The sequence below is a fragment of the Balaenoptera borealis genome, assembly GCF_965194805.1.
Source record: "Balaenoptera borealis genome assembly, chromosome: 15".
Lineage (NCBI taxonomy): Eukaryota > Metazoa > Chordata > Mammalia > Artiodactyla > Balaenopteridae > Balaenoptera > Balaenoptera borealis.
In genome coordinates, this window is record NC_138871.1 from 50,329,940 (window position 1) to 50,356,750 (window position 26,811).

Here is a 26,811-nt window from a genome sequence, read left to right on the forward strand (position 1 = left end):
TGAAACTAGATCAGGAACAACCCCCCGGGTGGGAACACGTGGAACTCAGTTATACTTGATTCCAGCCACACTGTCCTGTGTGGTTCGCATCAGATGACAATTTCACATTGGTATAAACAGTGTTTTAGAATATGAGAGGGTGGCTGTTCAATTCAGGGGGTCTCATTGAACCCCAACTCTTAGTCGACAGGTGGAAATCAGAAGCAGCCATTGGTAACTAGGTCACAGGCCAACCTTGCCCTAAAATGCCAGGTTTCAGCTGCCTGGACGTGTGACAAAGTGGATGACTTTTCCTTCACACTTTTTCTCAGAAACACTTGCTCCTTCTGTGCTTTTCCCTCAGCCTAGAGACATGGTTGTTAGATTAAATGAATTAATGTATGGAAAGCATGTTATAGAACAAGGCATTGCTCATAATAAGTGCTACATGAGTGTTTGCTGTTTTTACTATGTGTGCTATATAAACATACATATTTTCCAAGACTTCCTTTTTCACAGGAACATAAGTTTTTGTAAGACAGACTGCTTTGATTTATTAATAAACTGACAAAATGGCAACACTACAAACCACTGAAGTTCCACAGTGACCCTTAATCACGTCAGAACATCTTGATTTTGAGGCCTTCTTCTAAATACATCCTTTTCTCAAAACTCCTGAAGAAATTTGAAAAGGTGATTTGTATGTTGATATCTGAGACCTAAATGGAGATAATGACCCTCTTTGGTGTGGGAACTTCTGATGAAAAACTAGTTTGTCATTTGTTACAGAGAGAACAGTATCAGCTTCTTGTTTCCTGGGAGCCCTATTTAGGAAGGACACTTTCCTCTTAGATGTATAATGCTTGGAATAACATGTCTGTTCTATTTGTGTGTGTGTGTGGGCAGGTGGTAGCTAATAGGATATTGGGCCACTCTCAAATCAGTTAAACCTTTGTCAAAGGAGAAAAAGAAAAGTTCTATTAAATAATTAAAAAAACTGGTGTAGTTATAGGAGAAGAAAATTTGCCATTATCCATTTGGGGGGCAAGCTCTTAAACATTAGTTGAACCAATGGGGATGAGGTCATCAGTACAGCCCCTCAGAAAATACTGTTGGTTGCCTGTCAGTTGATCAGGGTTCAGGTTACATGAGTAATGATAGATCACAATAACAACTAATATTTAGTGAAGATCTATTCTGTGTTCATCATTGTTCTTAGTACTTTGTAAACATTATTCTATTTCATTATTTGGCCAAACTGAAATATTTTCATAGCTAGGGAGATTCAGAGAGATTAAGTTACTTTTTGTAATATGAGAGAGAGAATACGCTCTCTAGTTTAGGAGAAGTGGGGTTTTAATTTCTTGGAATGCAGAAGGTTGTTCTTTTAGAATTCAGGCACCTCACAAATATAAGATTAATTTTTAAAATGTTCATTTAAATAATTTCCATGGCTGGCATAAATTTAAATTTGATGGCAAAAGGTCCTTTACATGTGTTACTATTCATTAGGCTAAATTTGCTGCAATTACGGTGCAATTTCATGTGGTTTTCCAGTGTGCTATTTTGAGAAAAGATCAAAGGATTTCTGTTGAACTGATCCCATTAACCACATTAGGAATAAAGATATGTATATTGAACCAGGTGCATCTTTTTATTAAATAAGTAATCACAGTCATTTAAAGGAATATATTACTTATTAGATCATATTTTTTAGAGCCTGATTAGAAGATAATTTTGTGCTACATTTAAATTTGGGGTATTTATTATGTAATTATTCAAAAGCGAGTTTAATTAGCCTGTAATAGCCAACACATCGCTGTTAACATGGGGAGTTTTGAGGTGCAGCCAGAAAAACAGCAGTAATGAGTGCTCCATTTTTGGAAACACCTAGAGCATCTCCTGAGCAGAGTCAGACCAGAGTCAGTGGCGAGGGCCTAGCTAATCATGTAGGTACAGGACAGGGCATCTGGAGTTTGGGCTCTGATGAGCTAGGTGGCTTTCAGTGTGTGACATGCTGGTGGAAGAACTGCTTTTTTCCATATTAGACAACTGGACAACTGGAATAAAAATGAAATGCTGTATGGTTAAAATGGAAGAAAGACATTAGACATCATTTGCACTTTTTCCCCTGTTTTTCTGAGAACAGTAATGTCAAAACAAAAATTACATTGGACAAAATTAAACAGACAAGGGAGATCTATTCAAGAAGATTGCGGTAGAAGGAGCCCAAAATTCAATCCGAGCTCAATTCACTGTGAAAAACAAAACAAACCAAAACTGGAAAGTTTTTAAGAGCTGGGGTGGAGGGATCATAGACCATAGACCTTCTGTGTTGGCTGATTGGCTTCACCCAAAGGAAGAATAAACCCTTTCCTTCAAATATCTTCAAGACTGAAGGTAGCTTTATGAGTTGGAGTAACATGTACCCCCTCAAGGTAGGCTCCTATTTTCCCCACAGAAATTGGGAGATGGGGAGCTATCTTCTTTGAAGGTTATATTTCAAAGTGAGGGCTCCTAGGTCCTTGAGAAAAATAGTCCTGGGTTATAACACTGAAACAAAGCTTTAAAAATATTTACACATCAAAGGTAGAGAAGGAATTTGGATTTACCAGTTTTCTAGAGTAAATGCTCGAAGGAAAGGGAGGCCAGGGCCCTAGAGGCAGGAAGAAGCCTGTCTCAAGTTTGCCCAAGCCTAAGGTCTTGGTCAGTGAAGGCAATTCCACCTTTTCAGGCAACTGATTTCCTTTACCAAAATTTGTTCCTACCAGGAGATCAGTAGAAAACAAAATAACAAACGAAATATGGTTTCTGTTTGTTTTCAGAGCACAGCCATTTTTACTTAACGTGAACTATTTTCACCTTTCTATGATTTGATAATTTTTGTTTAACAGTATAATGGAGTGGATCGTTGCCCCACACTGGAAAAACTTGAAGAGCATTTTGTGAGAATTGTGATATGCGACAGGGAGTGAGTATTAGTTGTGATTGTAACTTTGGAGTCAGATAGAACTAGCTCGAGTTGCAGCTCTTCCTGGTCTTGGGGAAGTTACTTAACGTCTTTGAGGCTCAGTAGCCTGTGCCAGTGAACCCATTATCCTGACTTGTAGTGAGGCCCCTCACAAGGCAGACAGATTTCCAGATCTGGGTGGAAAATGGGTACAGTCCCTTTTGCTGTTAGAGAGAGCAGGCTCTATTCACACATGTAAACTAACTGTGCTTGGCCACTTACAGTAATTACTTAGCAAATAAGTGAGTTTGCTGAGTTAGATTAGACATTTACCTGAAAGTCCGCAGGGGTTTCCTTGGCAGTCCAGTGGTTAAGACTCCGCTCTTCCACTTCAGGGGGCATGGGTTAGATCCCTGGTCGGGGAACTAAGATCCCACATGCCACACAGTGTGGCCAAAAAAAATTAAAAAAGAAAAGAAAGTTTGCAAAAAGTGCATGACTGCTAATGCAGAACTGTCCTACAGTAATTAACAGAAAAAATCTACTCAGTCATGTGTATACCATAAATTTCTAGGCAGCCTACGTGTATCCAGCCTTAAAACATTAATAACCTTTCACAAGTCCTTATTAGAAAATGCTAAAATGCCATAAGAGCCTTTCTAAAGCGTGACGTGTCCTGTTGAGCTTTGGAAGGAGAAAATGAGATACACTGCCGTGCTTTGAAATATTCACCAACCTTGAAGGAAGAAATGCGGCAGAGCTTTAGAAAAATAAAGGGTAAGTCTACCTCTTATGGAAACATGAAATGCAGGAAGAGTGAAACCATGTATTCTTGTAATTTGTGTCCAATATCTGCGTTGATAATGAAATTGGTTTCCTGTGGAGTTTTCTTGGTATTTATTAATTACATTTCCTCAGATGGTATCAAGAGGTAAAGCGGCATATTCTGAATACTGCACTACAGGCCATGCTGCCCCCGTGAAGAGCCAATACGCTTTCTTTGTTGGTTCACGTGCTTCAAAGACCAGCAAATGCTACAATAGGCTTTAGTCTGCAGGTCTCATCTCATGTCATCTGACTTGTTGGTCAGATCACTTTCATCATTAGTAGCTCCTTACCCACCCTCAGTATTATAAGAAGCCTGGCATTGGTAATAAGAAAGACAAGAGTACTTTATGAAATTGCCAGGTTAAGAAAAGGGTGTATTAAAGACGCCAGTACAGCCAGAAGCCATCAGTTAAATTTAAAAAATTAGTAGAAAGAGAAGGAGTAATGTCACCACCTCTCTGAGCATACTAAAATCTTACATTGCATCGACCAGACTTTGGAAAGCAGACTGAGTTCACATCCCAGTTCAGCCACTTGCTGTGCCATCAGAAGCAAAACATTGAACCTCTGTGTACTTGACTTTTTACATCTGCAAAATGACATGAATGATGTTAAATACTCATGATGTTGTTATGCTGAAAGAGATAATCCATGTAAAGCCCTTAGTGTTGAGTCTGCCACCTAGAAACTTTGATAGTATGACTTAGCTTTTATTAGTAGTACCAGCAAATTAACTGAGGAGTCAACCATATTATAAATGGAAATAAACCTATAGCCACAGGCAAGAAGGGGAAATGTTTTAATTGGCACTTTAGCATCTACAATAAAAAGCTTTTTGAACTCTTTCTGAATTCTAGCAGCATCAAACTTTTCTCAGTAGCCACTGTGAAACTAGTAAGACAAGAGCAGTGCTTCAGTTGGATGGATGTAGGTTGCTAGGATGGGAAGAGGGCACATGTCATCTGCTATTCTTAGTTTTGGAGGAAAACAATGCAGGTCGCTGCCCCACAGAGCTTTTGAGAGAAGGAATGATTCGCTTTCCTGCGTGCTATTGTAATCTGCTTGCTCTGCCTCCTAAAATATTCGGAACGTTCTGGGCTGCATGACTTAACCAGGCAGAGCCGCCACACCCCCTCCCCCAAAGATGGATGGCTTTTCTTCCGTATTTCCCAATTCTAGGCTTGACATGCCTCCTTCTAATGGGCTCAGTGGGGAAACTGTCCAATCTTTCACCTTAGCTATTGCACTTTCACCAAAAAGAATGTGACTTTCCCCAACAAAAGAAAATTGAGACACCAATAGCTTCACGACAGGAATATAAAGATGATCACCCAAAGTGAGGAGACCCAGTTTCAAATCAGGAAAACCGCATGCTGCCCTGTTACCCAGAATGACCTGCACTTACATAAACACTATACAGAAACTCTGGGTGAGAGGCAGTGCCCCTAGGACCCAGCATACAACTCTGCTACAGAGACTCTGCCGTGGATTGCATCCAGAGTAGGACATGGAATTCCAGTTCAGGGAAGGAAGGAGGTCAAGAAGAAGTGACCTAACAATTTTAGAAAGAAACCCTAAAACCTAATCAAAAGAGTCGTTATTTCCATGATAATAAGCCCTTCTGTCAGGTATTACCAAAGAGTGGTCTTAGATGATTGATTTCTTAATACCTAAAGACATAAAATCTCATAATAAAATTCTGAAAGAAGGAGAAATTTAATTCCCTCCAACCACGGGAGCCAGAGAGCACTGATCCGTAAAGATAGAATGTTTCACAGATAAACAGAAACAAGCTCCACATGCAGCTTAACAATTAATGGCCTGAAACCACAGGCCTCAATGGTTGTTTTGCCGCCTGAATCGACAGGGCCTCCATTCATGAAAGGGGAGTCCCTGAATACAGAGATCCTCTTGGAGATAACGTCTGTGGTGGTCACTGCCGCAACCGATTGAGCCATGGTGTGTGCTGTGCGTATCACAGAGTTGTCTCATTGTTGGGAAGGCTGCCGATTCAATACCTTTTGTGTGGAAGACACAGGAAATATAATCGGACCCTCGTTGTTTTTTTTTCCTTTAAATTTACTTATTTATTTATTTATTTTTGGCTGTGTTGGGTCTTCGTTTCTGTGCAAAGGCTTTCTCTAGTTGCGGCGAGCGGGGGCCACTCTTCATCGCGGTGCGCGGGCCTCTCACTATCGCGGCCTCTGTTGTTGAGGAGCACAGGCTCCAGACGCGCAGGTTCAGGAGTTGTGGCTCATGGGTCCAGTTGCTCTGCGGCATGTGGGATCTTCCCGGACCAGGGCTCGAACCTGTGTCCCCTGCATTAGCAGGCAGATTCTCAACCACTGCACCACCAGGGAAGCCCCCCTCGTTGTTTTTTACACAGCACTTTATCCTTCTCAGAGCACTGGCACATTTATCCACCTGGTGGGATCCTCACAGGGACCCTGGGAGATAAATAATGTATCATCATTATGTCTCTGATGAAAGAATGTAAGCAGAGGGTAATGAATTGCTAAGGGTCACTCAGTAAGTTAGGGGCAGTGCCTGGACTAGAATCTAAAAAAATTCTTTTTTACCACTTTTTTGCTATGCTTTCCTAAGACTCTGTGGGAATGCAAACTCCTTTTACTGGAAAGGACAGATAGATGGCAGGAGGTGTGGTGGAATGTGGCTGGAAGAGGTGGAAATGGACAGCTGCTTAGAAGAGAGGCCTAAAGGGTTCAGTTCTACAGGGAAGGGAAAACTTGGGAATACTAACAAATGGTTTTACAGTCATAAGTGCCAACACGTTGAATGTATGAAACTGTAATAGCCACAGACACACCTGAGTTTGAATCCTGGCTATGCCACTTGGGAAGCATACATAGCATAACCTCTTTGAGACTCAGTGTCCTTTCCTGTAAAGTCATGATAACAACTACAGAGTTGTTGTGAGGAATAAATTAAATAATGTGTGTAAAGTGCACAGCCCAGAGCCTACCATATAATAATAATTCAATAAAGGTAACAGTTGCTAACTAAGTAACTAAAATAAGAAAAAATTTTCAGCCTTGCAGTGAGTCAGAAGGCATAGTAGCCGTGTTGAGCATCAGTTGACAGTTAAGTCACATGAAATTATTATATCTACTAAGGGTAAATCCGTGTACCATTTGGGAGGAAGTTAACAAAGGGGGTTTTAATAATGCAATACATTTAAGTAAGTTAATCCCAAGGTATTATGAAATCTTCCCTGGAGCTCTGCAGAAGCCTGATTTTACCTATAAATTATGAGAAAATAAAGGTGACTGTAGCAACTTCTGTCAGAGAGTTGGAAGGAACACAGCAATATTCACATGCACACGTGCATGTACACACACTCACATACACACCCCACATTACTCCAGCTATAATCGTAGTGGCACCTTTGTCTTCCTATAAACCAGGTTCCCCTCAAATTCCAGGTTCCAGTCTTGAGGATTCCTTGGAATGAATCCCCTGGTTTGTGTAAAGAGCGACTGTTCAACTTTCTATATATAAAAAAGTAAAATACATCTTAAGAAAAGTGACTTCTGGGTGTATGTATTTCCTGGTGTTTTAGTCGTTGACCTCCCAGAAAAAGAAGCTGTTTTGCTATCAAAGAGTTTAGTTGAGTAGAGATCAATAACGGATAGTATCATCTCCATTTCAAAATATAGCTCCTCTTGCGTTTTCTGAAATGTGGTACATTTTGATGAAAAACACATGGAGACTCTCCACACTCCCCAGCTTTGAAACTGACTTTCTCAATTACTGCCTATATGGCCTTTCTTCTACTTGACAGTTATGGAAAGTTTGACCTGACTGATGAGGCCCTTTTCAACTTTCTCACTCAAATAGCAACAGGAATAAAAAATACCCTAGAAACTTCTGCAACTGCTCTGCTGAATTTGAGAAAAGAGCTCCAAATTAGCTCTCAACTATTTGTAGTACTGTGGGTATCAGATAAGGTCAATATAAGTAAGGCACCCAAACAAATCAAACTGAAGACTGCTAACTTGGTGGACTTTAAATAACTTAGTGCTTAGTCACTGGAATTAAGCAGCCTGTACTTGGATGCATAGGGAAAGTAAATGCAGATACAATACTTGCGTTGAAGCACATTGATCCCAATTCACTTAAGCAGAGAAGTGCTTTCTGGCTTAATTAAATAAATACCATCTTTACTTCTTTTATTGAAGATGTTATAGGAGGTGGGAGTTAGGAAAGTATTGAGGTAAAAGTATTTTATAAAGAGGTATGTAATTACCATCAATGTTTTACCCACTTGTTTATTACCTTTACTCAAAACTTTGAAATCAAAGATCTCTCACATTTTCTTCATGGTTATATCCACCCCAGTCCACTCCTGAAAATTTATGAACTTACAAAAATCTCTTCCTCTAATCAGTCAGAAAACATACATTCTGCAGCTCATGTGTTCAGCTTTCATTAGATGTTTGTAGGTGAGGGAATTGGTGGAAAAGAGAAATAGAGTCACAGGACCCTGTGACTGCTATCAAGGGACTAGCAGTGAAGTCTGAAAGAGAAGAAACAACCCAACAGAAACGAAACATGTAAGTAAGATTTCACAATAGTATAGTATCCATACTAAAATGGTTGATGTAATATGTGGTTGAGAGAAGATTGGGATAAAGATGGATTTTCTCCAGATTCTCCCATATGTCTTCTTGATCCTGTTCTTGCCAGCTTCAGGCCATCCTATCTCATATCTTCCTTCTTGAGAAATCCTTGATGGCTTTCCAGGGTTCACACTGGAAGGCGTGGATCCTTCTCCTCCTTTAAGGCTCATTCCAAATAACTTCTACTGAGACTGCCCTTTGCTGATGACCTGTGTAAAGCCTCTCCCTCGTTATTTTCTTAGCACCCAATTTTTATGCCTTCTTGTGTCATTGAATTTTTTAAATTTAAAATTGTCCTGTTTGTTTTCTTATATTTTCTGTTTTATTTCAAATATACTGAAAGTTCTAAGAAGGTGGAACCCACGGCTATCTTATGTATGTTGTTATGAACACCTTATGCGGTACCTGGTAAATTGTTGTTACTCAATACATATTTGTTGAAATTTTTTAATTAATTTTTTCTACTTGATTTTATTTTTTCCTTTTTTCCCATCTCCATTCATTAACCAATGATAACAGCTTGGCATGAATCTTTCATACATCTTTCACCATGTTCCTATGAACATATATAAATATAGGGTTGTTTTTCTCTCTTGCCATAGAAAAATAGAAGCACACTCTATGAATTAAATTTGGTTTTCTACTTCCTAATGTATTATGGACATCTTTTAGGTCAACAGAATTTTCTGTAATTCCTATTTTTAACTCTGTTAAAATTCTAGGCTATAAGTGTGCCATAATTAAGGGTGTCCAATAAATTATGCAATTATGGCTGAATAACTTATTCAACCATAACCCTGTTAACGAGCATTTAAGTTGTCCTTTTTTCTTTTCTCCTCAAAATGTGATAACAAGCATCCTGTATTTATACATCTGCATGCTGGTGAATTTAATTCTTTAGACTATATTCTCAAACTGAGGTTGCTTGATTAAAATATTTGTGTATTTTTTAACTTTACTATTGTAAATTTCAAACATATAATAAATTAGAAGGCATTCTATAATGAACTCACATCCACCCATCAGCCAGCTGCAATTTAATCCTTTTAAATTTTGATAGATGCTACTAGATTACTAAAAATTATTGAGGAATTCATATTCTCACCAGCACAACTGTTTCCCAAGCAAATGTTCTAACCAAATTGTCACTATTTCTTTAATTCTACTTTATTCCTCCCATATTGTTGGCAAAAAAAAAAAAAACCCTCCTTATTTTATTTTGACTTCCATTCTAGTGAAATTGAGCATCTTGTCCTACTTTATCACCTGTGTAGATCTTCTATTCTCCACTTGCTTGTCTGTATTTTTGTCCATTTTTCTAGTGGGTTTTTGTCTTTTTCTATAGCAATTGATACACGCTTTGTAGATTTTATAGGTGTTAACTCTTGGTTTGTCATATGTACTACAGATATTTCTCCTCTCCTTTCTCTTCTGCATTTTCACTCTGTTAGTGATACCTTTCTCCACGTAAAATTGTTATTATTTATGGAGTCAAATGTGATGATCTTTTGATATGTGGCTTCATTCCATGGACTGTAATCTATGTAAGTTTCAGGTCCACCTTCAAATTTCTTCTCACTTTCCCCCAAAACTCAATATGCTGCCACCACTCTGGCGTTCGTTTAGTTCCTGAAAAGCAAACTCCTTTCTTCCTCAAGGTCATTGCACATGTGGTTCCTTCTGATTAGAAGATTCTTCTGCCCACTTTTCACTGGCCTACTCTCCACTGATTTTCCACGTCTCAGCATAAATGTTACAACCTCAGAAAGGTCTATCTGACTCCCCAGTCTAAATCAGAAACCTCTGTTCTACTCCTGCATGGTACCTACCATTTTCCTTCATTACACATGTTCCGGTTATTGCTTTAAGCCTAACTGTGTGATTTTTGTTGTGTGTCTCTTTCCCTCATTATATTTCGGGGTCCATGAGGGCAGACGTCAAGTGTGTTTGGTTAACTCCTCTACCCCCAGGACCTAGTATAGTCCCTGGAACGTAACTGTAGCTCACCATATAATTGATGGACAGCAGGAGGGAATATTCTTAGAGAAAACATCACAAAAGATGGAGCATTTAAGCTAAGTCTTGAGAAACAAGTAATATTCAGCCAGGCTAGGAAAAAAAAAGGGCATATGAGTCAGGCATGAAGGTAGAACTTTTATTGGTGTATGGGAACTGGGAGATGGCAATAAAATTATGACTGTCACTTTCTTTGAGATAAATGGAAGACAAACTTGAGTAGGTTGCTGCGGCCAGACCATGAAGAGCTGTGGGAACAGTAGTCACATTGGTACTTCAGTAAACACCATGACAATTTCATGGATTCTAATAAGACCTTATGGGCACAATGACCATGTAAAAAGTCTATGAAGCTTGTAGACGACTAAGCTGTGGACACATAACCATGATCTTATGGCTTCCCTCAGAGATGAGGGAGAATGTGTATCCCTCTATTTATTTTCAGTGTCGCCAATGTCACACATGATGTGATTGTCCATTGCCTTTTCTGTTCCATGTGGTGCCATCTGAGGTAGCAGCTGTCCTAGTTGGTACTCCCTGTCCTCCAGGCACACTATGAATTTTTCTGTGTTTTGCACCCCTTCTCATGCAACGCCTAGATATCTGGTGAAGAAAATGATCCTCTCAATCCCACAGTGGTGACCCCTGCATTTCCCTTCATACACATGACTTGGTGGCTTTGAAAGTAGCAGAGGAAAATGTTAGTCCCAGCAGCCAGGCACGTAGTAAAGGCTTATTGATTTCCAAGTTCTATCTGAATCTCCTTCTTTCTGAATCTCCAATTGATTGGGTAGGGGTTGAGATGTATCAGGCATGACCTCCTTCAAGCCATTTGTTTGACCTGCAGTAGCAAACATCAAAATGTGCAGGGCATGGGTGGAGCTGGTGAGCAGGGAAGGATTTGAAACATCCGGCATTCAGGCATTCATCACCTCCCAATAAACCACAGTGTGAGTTGAGATGAATGCATATCATATAAATCACTGCCTACCTGCTTTCCTGCAACTGTGGTACTTAAACTTGCATTCTTATGAGTGAGTACATCATAATTGTTTCTTTTGGCCTATGTTGAATTGAAATACAAAAATGGAAAAAATAATTTTCTTTTTTGGTGATGGAGAAAACAATTGTGCTAATCTCAATTCACAAACACCACAGGAGCCTACAATTCCAATTTTCTTTTCACAGTATTAGTAAAACTGGGTACTGGAAAAGTCATATCTTCCCTTATAAATCTGAAACCATTTTCAAGGCTAGCTTAGAATTATAATAACTTCACATCTATTAAGACACAGTGCAGAACTGTGGTCTAATGGGATCATTTTAGGCAATTCTTTTTCTTCATTGGGGTGGAGACAGAAATTTTAAATTGATTACTTTTAGTTTAATCTGTGATAAAACCAGAAAGACTGGTCAAAGACTTTTAAGTGAGAAAAAAAATTCAGTAAATGCATCTTTCCAATAGTTTTTCAAAAGGATTATTGTAAGGCAGGTGGTCTAATAATTTTCGGATAGCAGAATGATATATGTTGAGCATAATGTTTTATGACCCTGTATCTACTCCTCCTGGTCTGAAATATATAGCTCAAGTTCCATTATTTCTTAATATTGGTAATCTCTTACACTTCTTTTTTTTCTTAAAGCTTAAAAGCTGAATTTTCCTTGTTATCAGTATATAGTGAAACTCTTGCTTCATCCTGTATGTGGCAGGGTCGTGGATGATGAGGTACCTATACACTAACAGTCTATATTGAAGAAATAAAACCAGCAATACAAATGGCCTGGAAACAACATTGTCACCCTGCAAAGCTAAGTTTGGAAACAACATAAATATAATCAGATTACAGTGAAAGAATAGCTCATCCAAGGATACAAAATAGTTTCATAAAAGTGACAATTTGAGTGATAAAAAGAACATCTGATGACATGGTTATTGCCTTGGTAAACTCGTCATCGGAAATACAAGGTCCCACCACTCACCGAACCCTCATTTTATGTAACAGGAATTAGGACTTTAAGCATCGTTTCACGTGTAAAACATTATGTAAAAACATAAATCAAGAGCAGGTTTGTTTTTCAATAACAATATTTGATTACATGTTTCTAATCTCAGAATGGAAAGAAAGAATAACTAAAGGAGGTCAGATGCTTTCCACTGCACAGTGAAACCTCTTTGGAAAAATTCATTAATATTCAAAAATTTACCTTTCAAAAATGCAGAGTTATTTTAGAACTTCAGTTGTGAATCATCTTGCTGAGTCAATGAGGGCTTTATTCTCCCATGTGCATAGACTGTGCTTATGACCAGACACAATCAAACAGTGGCAAACTGGTAAACATAGGCTCCAGTGCAAAGCTGAATGGCCTCATGTGCTCCTCATCTTCCCTGCTTCATAATCAAAGTTTTTTGAAATTGGTCATAAAACATTTGATAAAGCATAGAATTTTATTCTGTAAACAAATTTAGAAAGTTAAATTTTAAAATAAAGCGGACCAATATAAAGCACCAAGGCTGTGTTCTAATGAAACAATCACATTGAGACCTTTTTTTTTTTTTCTTTGCCATAGGGACAATTTTAAAGTGTGATGTGAAATCAGGAACTTGGCAATAAGTTTTGTCCCTCATTGAACACCCGGCTGAGTAATGTACCAACTCGAAGAGGTGGAGTCCTGACCCCCGCTGGCCTGGCCTTCTTCCTTTACTGAGTGGGGAGGGACCCACCCACTGTGCTCTCTGAGGGCCACCTAGAGGGATATCAAGAGCTGGGATAGGGATGCAGAGAAGAGATAGGGACGGGGAAGAAGTAGGAGAAAGAACAGGCGGGAGCATGGAGTGGGTGACCAAGGACCAGAGGAGCTGGTAAGAAGTAAGACTTGCCACGTGGTCCTCTCCACTCTGTTCTTTAGCCAGTTGTGTCTCTTAAACATGTTTGTTCTATGGTATTTCTTAACTGGATCTAAATTAGTTCCTATTTGGGGAAATTATATTCTTTCACAGATACAGTGCCAAGGACTATCAAAAATAAAGAAGGAACGTACATCAGGATGATTTCTTTTTCTGTGGTGGTAGTTTTAAAATAACTATTCAGCAAGTTTAAGGATAAGTTAAAATTTTAAATATTTCACTTTTTAACTTTTTTTGTGCAGAGCAACAAATGGGTTTATTATTCTTTTTATGTGACAAGGCCCTGGAATATGTCTTTTACACTTACTGTGCATTCTTTACAATGAATTATTACCTGATATGAGTAAATTGGTTTAGGGTATCATGTGGAAATATGTTAATAACTGTCCTAGTACCTGAAAGACTATTCCTTTCTAAGTAATTAGAGAAATAATTCAACAATGAAAAACAAGAAAATTCATAGAGCTAGCTTTTAATATTCTTGATAAATCTGGGCCAAAGCAGGCCATATGGAAAATTAGAGACCATCAGATCTTGCCAGATATTTGAGAGAGAGAGAGAGAGAGAGAGAGAGAGAGAGAGAGAGAAAGAGAGAGAATTAAAATAAATTTTTATCTGTCCTTAAGATACCACTATCTGTACACAAGTCCCAGAAATATTTCCATAGCCATTTGGCTGAGAAGTGGCTTATATGAAAGAGGTTATAACCCTTGTGACAGCCTTCTGTCCTCACCACTATTATCAGTAGCTTTTGAGTCATTTAGGCAAAAATACCAGCAAAAATCAAAGGGCTTCATATTGCCATTAAGGTGTGCACGTGCACTTTCCCCACATATAGTAGACCTACCACTACCATTTCTTCTCTCTGAGGGGTATGTGATGACTGGCATCCTTCAGTAAAATGAAGATAGAATTACATGAGAAATTTTTGATTAAGTAAAATAATCTATTATTATAGTGTCCACATAAACTATATGTAATTCATGATGATTTTTTTTTATTTTATGAATCATTAAAATAGGGTATATAGGCCTAAACCCTTAGGATATTTCATCTACTCTACTTTTTTTCTACTTTTTTTTTTTTTTTGCTAGCAAGCTAGCCTGAAGTCAAAGTATGGGTGGAGTTGAATACTTGCCCATTTCCAGTTACACCGATAACATGTAAATGCCTTGGCTTATTCTTTGCTCATCATCAGTCAGTCCTATTGAAGTTTTCCATTGATCTGGGCTCCTTGTACCTCTGAGCCCCATGTAATGAATAGGCTACATTAGCTTAGTTTTACTTACAAATCACTTAACTTATGACTATTCAGAGCCTTACTGCTAATTTATACCTGTTCCTTTCTTTCAGCACCTCTCTCTCTTTTTTTTTTTTTTTAACATCTTTATTGGAGTATAATTGGTTTACAATGGTGTGTTAGTTTCTGCTTTATAACAAAGTGAATCAGTTATACATACACATATGTTCCCATATCTCTTCCCTCTTGCGTCTCCCTCCCTCCCACCCTCCCTATCCCACCCCTCTAGGTGGTCACAAAGCACCGAGCTGATCTCCCTGTGCTATGCGGCTGCTTCCCACTAGCTATCTATTTTACATTTGGTAGTGTATATATGTCCATGACACTCTCTCACCCTGTCACATCTCACCCTTCCCCCTCCCCATATCCTCAAGTCCATTCTCTAGTAGGTCTGTGTCTTTCTTCCCGTCTTGCCGCTAGGTTCTTCATGACCTTTTTTTTTTTTTTCCTTAGATTCCATATATATGTGTTAGCATACTGTATTTGTTTTTCTCTTTCTGACTTACTTCACTCTGTATGACAGACTCTAACTCCATCCACCTCACTACAAATACCTCCATTTCGTTTCTTTTTATGGCTGAGTAATATTCCATTGTATATATGTGCCACATCTTTATCCATTCATCTGATGATGGACACTTAGGTTGCTTCCATGTCCTGGCTACTGGAAATAGATCAGCACCTCTCTTATATTCTCTTTTACCTGTTTTTTAAGTGTTCTCATCACTGCTACAACAAAGAAAGGGAGACAGAGTGAAAGTAAAATTTAGTTAATTTATTTGTTTTTTAGCACTGCTGAGAATAAAACACTTGTAGATTTTTAAAAAGTATTTAGAATGTCTTGATTTAGTTTACTAGGAAGTGTAAAGAGAATGCAAAATACTCAAATCCATGAGATATAAGAATTGTTTATGGAGGTTTCTGATTAAATTCCTTTCTTCATATTGTCATGAATGGTGAAGAGATGACTGTATTTTTTAACAAAAAATTTTAACCAAATTATATAAGAAGGCGTTTAGCCTTTTTAGCCATTTGTGCTATTATCTACATTTAAATTAATATGAAATTCCTCAGAGATTTTTCAGTGATCATCAAAATAAACCATTAATGACAATCAATATGAGAACCACATTTATAATTCATGAAAATATTTACATTTCTCTAGCCTTTTATTGCACATCTGGGAGAGATGTCCCATTAACCCTTAAGTGTTTAAATACTTCTGATCTTAGCACAGAAGTTAAGAAAATTATCACTTAGCTTTCAGATTGGAAGCATAAACAGAAAATAAAATTGTTAAATAATCAGTTAGATATGGAAGCAACTGCATATTCCAAATAGGCCTAAAATAATACCTGTGGTGGTTATTAATTTTTAATGTGAATCAGGGGAAAAAAGGGATAAAATGTTTCATCATTGGGTTTGTGGAGGGTTTTTTTGGTAGGCTAGTTTTATGATATTTAGAATCTTTGTTTATATATGGGTTACAGAGATGTTTCAGGCCTGCATGCGAAGCAACCTTTTAGCTAGAGTTGCAAAAAAGACAAGTATTTTCCTTCAACAGGAGGCATTTCTCAAATGGCTCTATGGCAAAATGGAAGCGTTTGAGGCTTTGCTTTGGTCTTTGTAATCTCACTCTGGTTTTACCACCAGTTTGGTTTTGGTGCGCTTCTTCTACAGTTGTGAAAACATATCAGAACTATCTGAGCTGATAAAAATAAAATTAAAATTCTTTGATAAGATGGTCCATTTACAATACCAATTCCTAAATGGAAAAAAAAGGACATATATATTCTTAGTTTAGAAAATGTAAACCTTGCATTCCATTAAAACTCTCAAGTCTGACTATCACGAGCTACACGATTAGGATTTTTTCTCCATTCTCCCCATTCTTTTCTGACAGACAAAGTGAGGTAATTATGAAAATGTGTTTAAAATGAAAGCATTCCATCAGGTGCGAGGAAATGATTTAGGTAATATTTAAATAAAACCCCTTTTCTAGCTCTTGAGAGACCATGGTAAAAGAATGCTTCACAAAATGAGCAAGTAGAAAGTTGTCATTTAGTGAAAGTTAGCAGCTGAGCTAATTGGCAGACTTTGGCAAAGATGACTGTATTCGAGAGAGAAAGTTCTGCCTTTGGTTTGTCAGGTAGTGACAGAGTTCCTGCAGTAGGTTCTATTCTTCTTGAGAGGAAATTAATTTCCTGTAATCAAATGCTGTGGATTATAGTCTTTGTCTCCTTCTGCCTCAGCCACAGAAGCAACTCCAAGGCTTCTTTATTCAACAACATTACATGAGCTTTTGTAAAACAAGCAGGGATACATTTAGCATACAAAGGTTTCACCTGCTACGTTTTGTAGCTCCAGAACAAATGGCTGCTTTGAGACTGAGAGCTATTCCTTTGTAAGTGACTATATTTGTAAGGCTTTATTTGGGGAAGGAAAGGAAAGTGATGACAAGAAACCCACATTTAGGCAGATGAAATCTTGGTGATGTTTGAAAATCTAATTACAAAGCAGCATAGTGCTATATGGTAGGAAAATGATTCCCAGTAACTAATAGGAACTTTTGTAGAAATATAAAAAAATAGGGACTTCCCTGGTGGTCCAGTGGTTAAGACTCTGCACTCCCAATGCAGGGGGCACGTGTTCAATCCCTGCTCAGGGAACTGAGATCCCACATGCCGCATAGCACGGCCAAAAAAGAAAAAGACCTCTTGCTTAGCCACCCGAAACACCGTTGAAGAGTTTAAGGGTTAGTGGGTATAAAAAAGAAATCCCCCTCTCTATCGGGGGAAAATATATATATATATATATATGTATGTATGTAAAAAATAAAAGTACCATTTTAGCTTTTTTGAACTGTTCAGTTTCTGGTGTGTGTATATATACACACACACACCTTCCACATATACACACTATTTATGCAATCTTGAGATTAAGTTCATTATGCATAATTTACAAAGAATAACATTTTGAAAATTATAGCATTTTTAATTCATTACATCTGAAAAGTTATCTTTTTTCTGTAAGACAAGGGAGAGAATGGAGATTCAGAGAAAGAGAAAACACAATCCTTAGAGAAAAATGACCTGTGATCAGAGATGGGATAGAATCTTATCTCTCTACAGCTCCTTTTCTTTTAAATTCTTTTAAATAATAATAGTAGTAAATTTATTACGTAGAGGAAGAGAGCCGCTCCCCACTCCTGCTATCTCTAAACTAAATCCCAGGACTTTTCTCCCCATCTGTGGTCAGTTTCAGTGCCCGACTAGGCCTTGGAGAAAATAGTAATGCACCCTGGGATCCATTTCTTGTACCCAAGGAAGAACTTTATACTTTGGAAAGATTGAATGAGGGTTTGTCAGTTGAATAAAAGTGGGGCAGCCAGTCCTTTATTTATGATCATCTACTAGGTACTGAATTTTGACTCAGAACCAGTCTAGATGGTCTTTAAAGTATTTAAAAATATTTTCTTGCTTTCTCCTCTCAAATTTAGTTTTGGTGATCACTCAGCCACTGCCAGTGAATGAATAACATACACACATACTGATGTTAACAAATAAACCTCCAACAGAAAAGAAAATTAGTTTAGTTTGTAAAATTGTGACTAAAATAACACTTTTATTATTTATTTATTTATTTTTGGCTGTGTTGGGTCTTCGTTTCTGTGCGAGGGCTTTCTCTAGTTGCGGCAAGCGGGGGCCACTCTTCATCGCAGTACGTGGGCCTCTCACTATCGTGGCCTCTCTTGTTGCGGAGCACAGGCTCCAGAAGTGCAGGCTCAGTAGTTGTGGCTCACGGGCCTAGTTGCTCCATGGCATGTGGGATCTTCCCAGACCAGGGCTCGAACCCGTGTCCCCTGCATTAGCAGGCAGATTCTCAACCACTGTGCCACCAGGGAAGCCTAAAATAACACTTTTAAAAGTAGGCAATTAGACTATTAAAAGTGCCTGGATTATCTTTTTGTTCAACACTGTATTCATTGCAATAGGAGGCAAAACAATGTCTGAAGTAATCCTAAATTTAGCTATCTTGTTTCAGTCTAGAGTTAACCGTAAGCGTTTTGTTATCAACATCAATTCGATTCCTAAAATGATAATCTCTAATATTATAGGGTAGAGTCATTTTGATGTTATGATTTTATTCTCCATGTTGGGTTTATTGTGTTTCACCGAACACATCAACATGGCCCTTTAGAACTACATGGAGCTTATTTGGAGCTACACTTACAAGAACCTGTTAACAAAACCGATCTGTGAAAAAGAAAAGATGGCAACAGATCTTTGTCTCAGTGCTTTGATTCACAGTCCCTAGTTTTTGGTGACCAAGAGGAATAGGAATTGCTACATTTAGCAACAGTATCCTTTTCCTAGAGCAGCCGATGGTATTCCATTCGGCCTGGAAATAGACGGTAAATGTAGCTCTCTGGCATTCAGGAAACTCCATAATCACTTGGTGTTTTTTTTTCACCCTCTTTCCTACAGCCAACCCAACCCGGGCAGGCGGGAGAGAGCCGTACCCAGGCTCAGCAGAAGTGATTCGGGAGTCCAGCAGCACCACGGGCATGGTTGTGGGGATCGTAGCCGCCGCCGCCCTGTGCATTCTCATCCTCCTCTACGCCATGTACAAGTACCGAAACCGGGATGAAGGCTCATACCACGTGGACGAGAGTCGAAACTACATCAGTAACTCAGCACAGTCCAATGGGGCTGTAGTAAAGGAGAAACAACCCAGCAGTGCGAAAAGCGCCAACAAAAACAAGAAAAACAAGGATAAAGAGTATTACGTCTGATCCCAAGATCTGAAAAGGACCCTTGTATAGAAATAGTCTTCATTTTATCTGAGACATAATATAAACTTATTTACTTTCCTTTTTATGAAGCACATAAAAAAGAAGACAGGGAATGCAATCAGGAAGGAAAGACTGTTTTTAAAAAATAAAAACAAGTATCTCATGCTCTTGTTTCTCCAAAAAAGAAAAAAAAAAAAAAAAGCAGAGGTCAATAAATTCCCTAACATCCACCGTGTTTTAATTTACTCTGCCTGTCTTTATGTTGCTGGAACATTTCTAAAAGACAGTGATCGCACGCATTCGTAAAGCAAAGGAGTATTACAACATCGGGAGGCACAACACAAAAACAACACAAAACACAACACAGAAAAAGAAGCTACCTATGATCCCGGATTTAGCCAAAGTGCTAGCACTTTCCCGAGAAGTCAGTTAGTCTGATTGCCAGAGAAGACTGTCCTTTTGAGTGACTCAACCTGCAGACCTTTTCAGAGTTCGTCGCCTGGCACAACTGGAGCAGTGGCTGGAACTTGCACTTGAAACAAAGTGCTGGCTTTTTTGAAGACTTGTGTAGGAACACATTCAAAAAGCCCCCTTCTGGTTGTGAGGGCAAAAAAAAACAAAGTATGGAGGCCTTATTTTCAACAATGTGAAAGATAAGGCACATTTTCACACTAAAATTTCAAAACAGAAAGAAAAAAACAAGAGGGTATAGATGCAATCATTGGGAAATTTTCATGCACGCTTAATATGTTATTACATGTGTTTATATAAAATCCATCTCTGTGTGCTTTCTGGACTGTGATAAGTGACGTTTTATAGCCTGTTGTATAGAAAATGCAAAATATATCTCTGCTCTTCAGCCATTTTTGGTAAATTCAATGTTATAAGTGTTGCTAAGTATAGGGAGTTTTATGACATCAGATCAACAATTATTTCAGGGGTTTTTTTTTTTTTGCCACCATTATAAATTGCCACAATTACTTACTTTTTTAAAAAAAAATTACAATGTAGTGTTTATTCTAAGGAAGATATGTATGAATGTATATAAAAAGACTCAGCTACTTTTTTTTCCTTACATGTACAGCCTTCATTCTGTTGCAGTTAAGTTTTAGTATTTGTATGAAAGGTGTGATTTAGAAGGTAAACTATATACATATAATCTTTGCTCCCCCAAATACTCACATTTCCCACATACATTTCCCATTCACGATCACAAATATGCACGCACACACACACCCACACACACACACACACACACACACAAATCCAGAGGAATCCATCAGATAGGATGGAAGACCCAGACGTACATATAATAGCAAATATTTACTGACAAATTGAAAAGTAGAAAGGAAGATCATTGTGCCAAGGTATTGATGACAAATGGGGTGATTTGCTTCATTGAGATCATGCTCCCAGGAAACCTCCAGAAGATTTTAGTCCCTAATGAAATGGAACCTTTCCTTATCAAGTAGACTATCAATGGTATATTGCTGCATGAATATAAACCATTAGGTGGGAAGGTTATGGAAGCAAAATTGGTTGATCTACACCTTAACCCTGGCTGCTGCAAATGAAAACTTTTTTTCCAATAAAATTTATATATATATATATATATATATATATATATATATATATATATATATATATATACATACACATAGTCTCTGAACCTGATGTGCATGATAAACATTTTTGGAAAGTAAACACTTTCTCAACTAAGAAAGTATTTTCAGTAATTTTTGATTCTGTATTACTATCCATTTAAGAAAATCATTATTTGTTGATTATAGACTAAAATTTAACTTTTCTGGTTTTACATATATATCATTAAATATAGTTTTAGTTTAACACACATTAAGTAGTAGAAACATATAGATTATTCACTTGTTTTTGCATATTGTTTCAATGATGTTCATAGCAATAAATTATTAGTATGAGAAGGAAATGCAATATTAGATTGGAAGGTGATGCCTCAGTAAAAATTGGTCGCATTACTTTAACATCTCCTAAAAGAATGATATTAGATTTCATAGAAGAGAAGAATACTTTTACAATTAGCTTTAATCAGAAAAGGCAAAAAATGCAAAACATCTTCTGTGATACTTCAGTTGATGAAAAAAGCCAAGACGTGGCCTGGATTTCAGACATACAGCACCTTAGATATATGTATAATTCATAGCAAATCAACCATCTATGGTTGCCAAGTAATTGCTATATATGAAAAGTCTTAAAGGGTTTTCATGACCCAGAAAGTAGAGGTATAAAACTAAAATTTATTATCCATTACTTGTGTTTCAGATTTTCTTCTTTTTTAATTTGCCAGGTTAAAGGATTCATAAGTAGTTGTTGTTTTCCTCTCATCCAGTCTTACTCAGGGAAAGCCAGTGAAATAGAAGGTAAATATAAAACCACTCATTTACATCTTGAGGTTTAAAAAAAAATGGTTGCTTTTCCATTTGATCTACTGAACTTGAACTTGTTTCCATCTGGAAAGATTCTAAATTGTGATAGAAAATAACTTAAATAATGATATTTTTAAGCAGTATATCTCTGAAGCATGTTGTTTGGAATTGATTTCAGTGTTTCTTTCCAGCATAAATTTTAAAATTTCATGCAATATTGTCGGTAAAAATATTTCTAATGTTATTGGCCTACACAAAATCTAGCAGTTTTTTTTTCTTTTTTTCTTCTTTCTTTCTTTGTAAATGGGGAAAGAAAAGAGAGAAACACGAGCTAGGGAGAGAAAAGATATGAATAAAATCCCAAGTATCTTCATACCAAATGTATCAGGGTTCCATGCATAGTTGGCAGTTAATAGAGGATTTCACACTACCTGGCATAAATTTGATTACATCTCTAGACTGTAACTTTTCTGATTGAGTATGCTTCTTTTTTATCCATGTAATGTGTTGCCTTTAAAAAAAAAAAAAAAACAAATACTACAATAATGTGTGAGGTGGTCAATCCCTAAGACATCAAAGAAAGGCCACATGACCCTACCCTTCTAGTGCTTTGTGTGATTGGGTATCTAAGGGTTTTGTTTTGTTTTGTTTTTCTGTTGCAAGGCCAACTTATCCATTATTGGAAATGCTAAGCAAGTGGAATTTACTGTTTTGTTAATAAAATATTTCTTAATACAACTGTGGATTTATTGATTTTTTTTCAAAGTAATTGCAACACCCTTTGGGGACAAAGTGGCACCATAAGGAAGACTGCATTTGAAAGGAAAACCTGTCCTTAGACAAGCAGAGGAAGAATACCAACTCTTGTTTTCTGGATTTTAATATTCATTAAGCACCTCTACATTGATACACTTAAAGATACAGCCACTAAATGTACTTTTGTTTACATCTGTTCATCTTACGATGTGTGAAACCACGATCTCATACATGAACATGCTGATTTCATAAATATGGTTTTCTCTATAAAAAACAATGTAATTCAGGTTAAGTAAATTTGTGATTAAATTTACCTAGTTGTGATTCCTCATTTCTAGGCTCCTATAGCTTCTATTCTTTGGTTCTAATTCTCTTTGTGCAAAACAGAATTTTCCCCTATATTCCACATGACAACCTTTCCAATATTGTTATCCCCCTTCCATGCTTGCCTGGGTTTTCTCTTCTTCAATCTTAACTTTCTGGTTTCCCTTGGTCATTTCATTACTTAAGTTATATGGATGCTAAAGTTCTCATAATCTTAATACCCTTCTTTTGAACCTCCATTCTTCTCAAAATGTGATACAAAAATGACCATAGTGTTTTTAAGACCAAATTATAATGGGTTTATCACCTTCCTTGATTTGAAGTTTATTCTCTATAATACTAACACTGAAGGTTTCATTTTTTAAAGAAAAATCTTATAATAGTTATTTCAATTATAATGAATTTGTGATCAACTACCATCATCAGATTTCTTTCCATGACGTTTCCTTTAACTTGTACTTATGAAATTGGTTATTTGATTTAAATGCAGGACTCTCTATCTATCCATGAGAAATTCATTGTATTGTATTGATTGTATTCAGTTCAATTGTAGTAAATACTAGCCAGCTGAGATAAATTGTTATCTTGCATCTCTCATATGGTCTTCTGACACGAAATCATTGGCAAATTTTAGACACAGGGAAAATATGTTCACTAGGAAAGATATTAGGCATGCCTCAAGAGACCACCTTCTAAACAGTGCTTCTTAACTGGGTGGGGCGTGGGTGTGGGGAAGATGAGGTACCGTCTGGACAGTGTTGATTGACATGACGGTGGGCAATGCTACAGGCGTGTACAAGGTTGAGATTAGGGGTGCTGCTAAACAACTTATAGGCAGGAAAGCCTCCCCCAAACAATTATCTTGTCCAAAATGTTAACATTGCCAAAGTTGAAAGGCATAATACATATCAACTAGTTAGGATAATACCTATCAACTTGCCAATCATCTTTAAGTGGAGATTCACTCAGTTTATCTTGTCTATTGGAAGATCATGAGAAACTAAGTCTTCTTGCAACCAGGATACAGAATGATTTCCTCCTAATGTGTTGGTCAATCTATTGAGAAAGGGAATTAGTTTAATGCGTAATGCTGTTTATTAATGATTACACCTTCTTTTAAAAATTAGCCACAAAGCATCTATTTTTAAAAATCATTCCAATTTTAATTTCAAGCTCATCACTGTAGAATTTAAAACATCCTTTGAGTATTACTTTTAAAATTAGGGCAAAACTTGACTCCTCCACTCTTCTAGCATAACTTCTCATTTTCTAAAAATGTCAAAATAACTAGCATAATTTCTGTGATCACATTAAAGTTCTCTGGACTGTATTTGGCCTTGATTTGGACAAACTTTTGAAGATGGGATCTATAAATCATTCACTCCACCTAGCTCAGGCGTCAATTCTCACTGGTACCCTATTCCTTGGACTCTGATTTTACAATACTGAAGTACAGTATCGTTACTCATTATTAAGTCCTACACAGCTGATTTTTATCCAGTAGTGGACAAAATCACCTTTGAGCGCCAAATGTAGAAGTTGCCTGTGTTTAAGGACCATGTTGTAATGAAAACCCATATCTTTATTTTTCTCTGAACATGTAATAAGTATGTAAGAATTAAGACTAAGTGCAAATCAGATTTCTAATGTCCATCTCATGTTCATTCCAGGCTTATGCTTATTGAGCAAACAGAGAACTAAATCATTCACATTATTTACATTTTTATTTCTTGTTATGTTAAAAAAAAATAGCACCTATAGCTGAAATTCTGTTTATAGGAAATGTCCTCATCCTACACATATTACTAACATGGTGCAAATGACTAGCAATGGCCTTTGTAGTAGTCGACAAGGACTGCATTACAAACCGAAGAATAAACACACACACACACACAAATTTGATATTTGTCATTATGAAAATGTGGAATGATTCACCTATCCTGACTTTTAAAACACTTTTATAACAAGAGAAATGGTAGTCTATGCAAAAATATTAGTGAAAAAATTCAGTAAGGAACAGAGAGTAAAATAAATTCTTGCCCTGGACCTCCTCAGGGGTGCATGTGATTCCAGCGAATGTGAAGAGGGCAATACCAATAACCAATATGACTTTTCAGTCTCTTGGTGATTATTAGCTGTTGGAGAAACTCTTGCTCAAACTAACCAATGAATAAATAGCCCAGGACCATTTTAGTTGGTTCTAATTTGGCACAAATAGTAAAAACGATTCCCCCAAATATGGTTGGAATCACACAGTTCAGACTGACAACGGCATTACAATAATAAGGTTCTAGAGGATGTGGATGGGATTGCCTGCTGCATTGAAAATAAACAGAAATAATAGTATCAAAGCCAAATGTTGGTTTTGGAAAGGATTCATCAAGTAGAACTTATGGAATGGCCAAGGTAAAAGAAAATTTTTTAAAATATTAGGAATTTTTATTAAATGAGGCAGAATTATAAATACTACAGAGATAAAAAGACGTTATGAGGATATTAGTAGCTTTGTCCATTTCACTTAAGTTTTAAAATTTACTAATAAGCAGACTTGTGATAATTTAAACTTAGGACAATTGTAGCCATCTAAGTAAAGGTAATAAACAGACAATTGGATGAATATGTTTGAACTCAGAAGATTATCTGAGCTAGAAATTGAAATCTGAGAGCTACTGCTACACCTGGGATGTCTAAAGCCATATAAGTGGGTGCCATTACCCAAGATACAAAGAAAAGCAAAGGGACTTTACAGGAATAAGATCTACAGACCTCAAGTATTTATAGGTTATGGGTGAGAAACTTGCCATGCAGGTGTGAGGAATGCCAGGAGAACATAGTGTCATTAAAACAATAGAGAGTGGAAGATGAGGAATATTTTATTTTGTTAGGTGTTAAAGTAAACAAATCTCTCTTTGGTGATTGACACGTGCCCGGAATGACTGATTTTGTTTTAGCAAACCTGTAAGAGAAAAAACTAATTTACAGGTTCAAGAGAGAAAGGAATAATTCAAATAATAAGGCCTGGATCTAACTGCTTAACCCCGGGATTCTCAGCCCTGATAGCTCTTTAAAATCACCTGGTGGGGGAAGGAATCAAGATGGTGGACGAGGAAGACGCCGGGCGCACCTCCTCCCAGGAACACGCCAAAGTTACAACTACTTGCAGAGCTACTGTCTCTGAGAACAACCTCAGGACCAGGAGAAAAGATTTCCCACCACTAAAAGTATAAAGAAATCACCAGGAGACAGGTACGAGGGGCAGAGACTCAGTCTCGTCAGACCCACGTCCCCAGGTCGGGACCCACACGCTGGAGGGAGGCGGGGAGGGACGTCGCAACCGCAGAGGCCCTCCCGGAGGAGCCGGCGGACGACGGACGAGCCTCACACCGGGACCCCCAGTGAGCTCCTGCACCGGCAGACAAGACCCGAGAAAGTCAAGCTTTGAAAACCAGCCAGGCTTATGTTTAGGGGAGCCCGAAAGCTGTAGAAAATAGAGACTTCGCTTTCTTTCTTTCTTATTTATTTATCTATTTTTGGCTGCGTTGGGTCTTCGTTGCTGCGTGCGGGCTTTCTCTAGTTGCAGCGAGCGGGGGCTACTCTTCATTGCGGTGCGCGGGCTTCTCATTGCGGTGGCTTCTCTTGTGGTGCACGGGCTCTAGGCGCGCGGGCTTCAGCAGTTGTGGCGCACGGGCTTAGTTGCTCCGCGGCATGTGGGATCTTCCCAGACCAGGGCTCGAACCCTTGTCCCTTTCATTGGCAGGCGGGTTCTTAAGCACTGCGCCACCAGGGAAGCCCTTATTTTATTTATTTATTTATTTATTTATTTATTTTTGGCTCTGTTGGGTCTTTGTTGCTGCGCCCGGGCTTTCTCTAGTTGCCGCGAGCGGGGGCTACCCTTGGTTGAGGTGCGTGGGCTTCT

General features: G+C 37.8%; 1 protein-coding gene across 28 annotated transcripts in view; it reads left to right on the plus strand.

The window, feature by feature from the left end:
• The window catches only part of NRXN1 (neurexin 1), a 1,113,486-nt gene extending 1,092,459 nt beyond the window's left edge, over positions 1 to 21,027 (plus strand). For 21 of the 28 annotated variants that reach the window (XM_082357957.1, XM_082357959.1, XM_082357962.1 and 18 more), the window contains one exon: positions 19,106 to 21,027. In XM_082357957.1, the coding sequence (XP_082214083.1) occupies positions 19,106 to 19,413 (308 nt within the window). In that variant the 3' untranslated portion in view covers positions 19,414 to 21,027. The remainder of the gene's footprint in view (positions 1 to 19,105) is intronic. The other 7 variants (XM_082357968.1, XM_082357969.1, XM_082357970.1 and 4 more) reach the window with 2 other exon arrangements.
• The last annotated feature ends 5,784 nt before the right edge of the window (positions 21,028 to 26,811 follow it).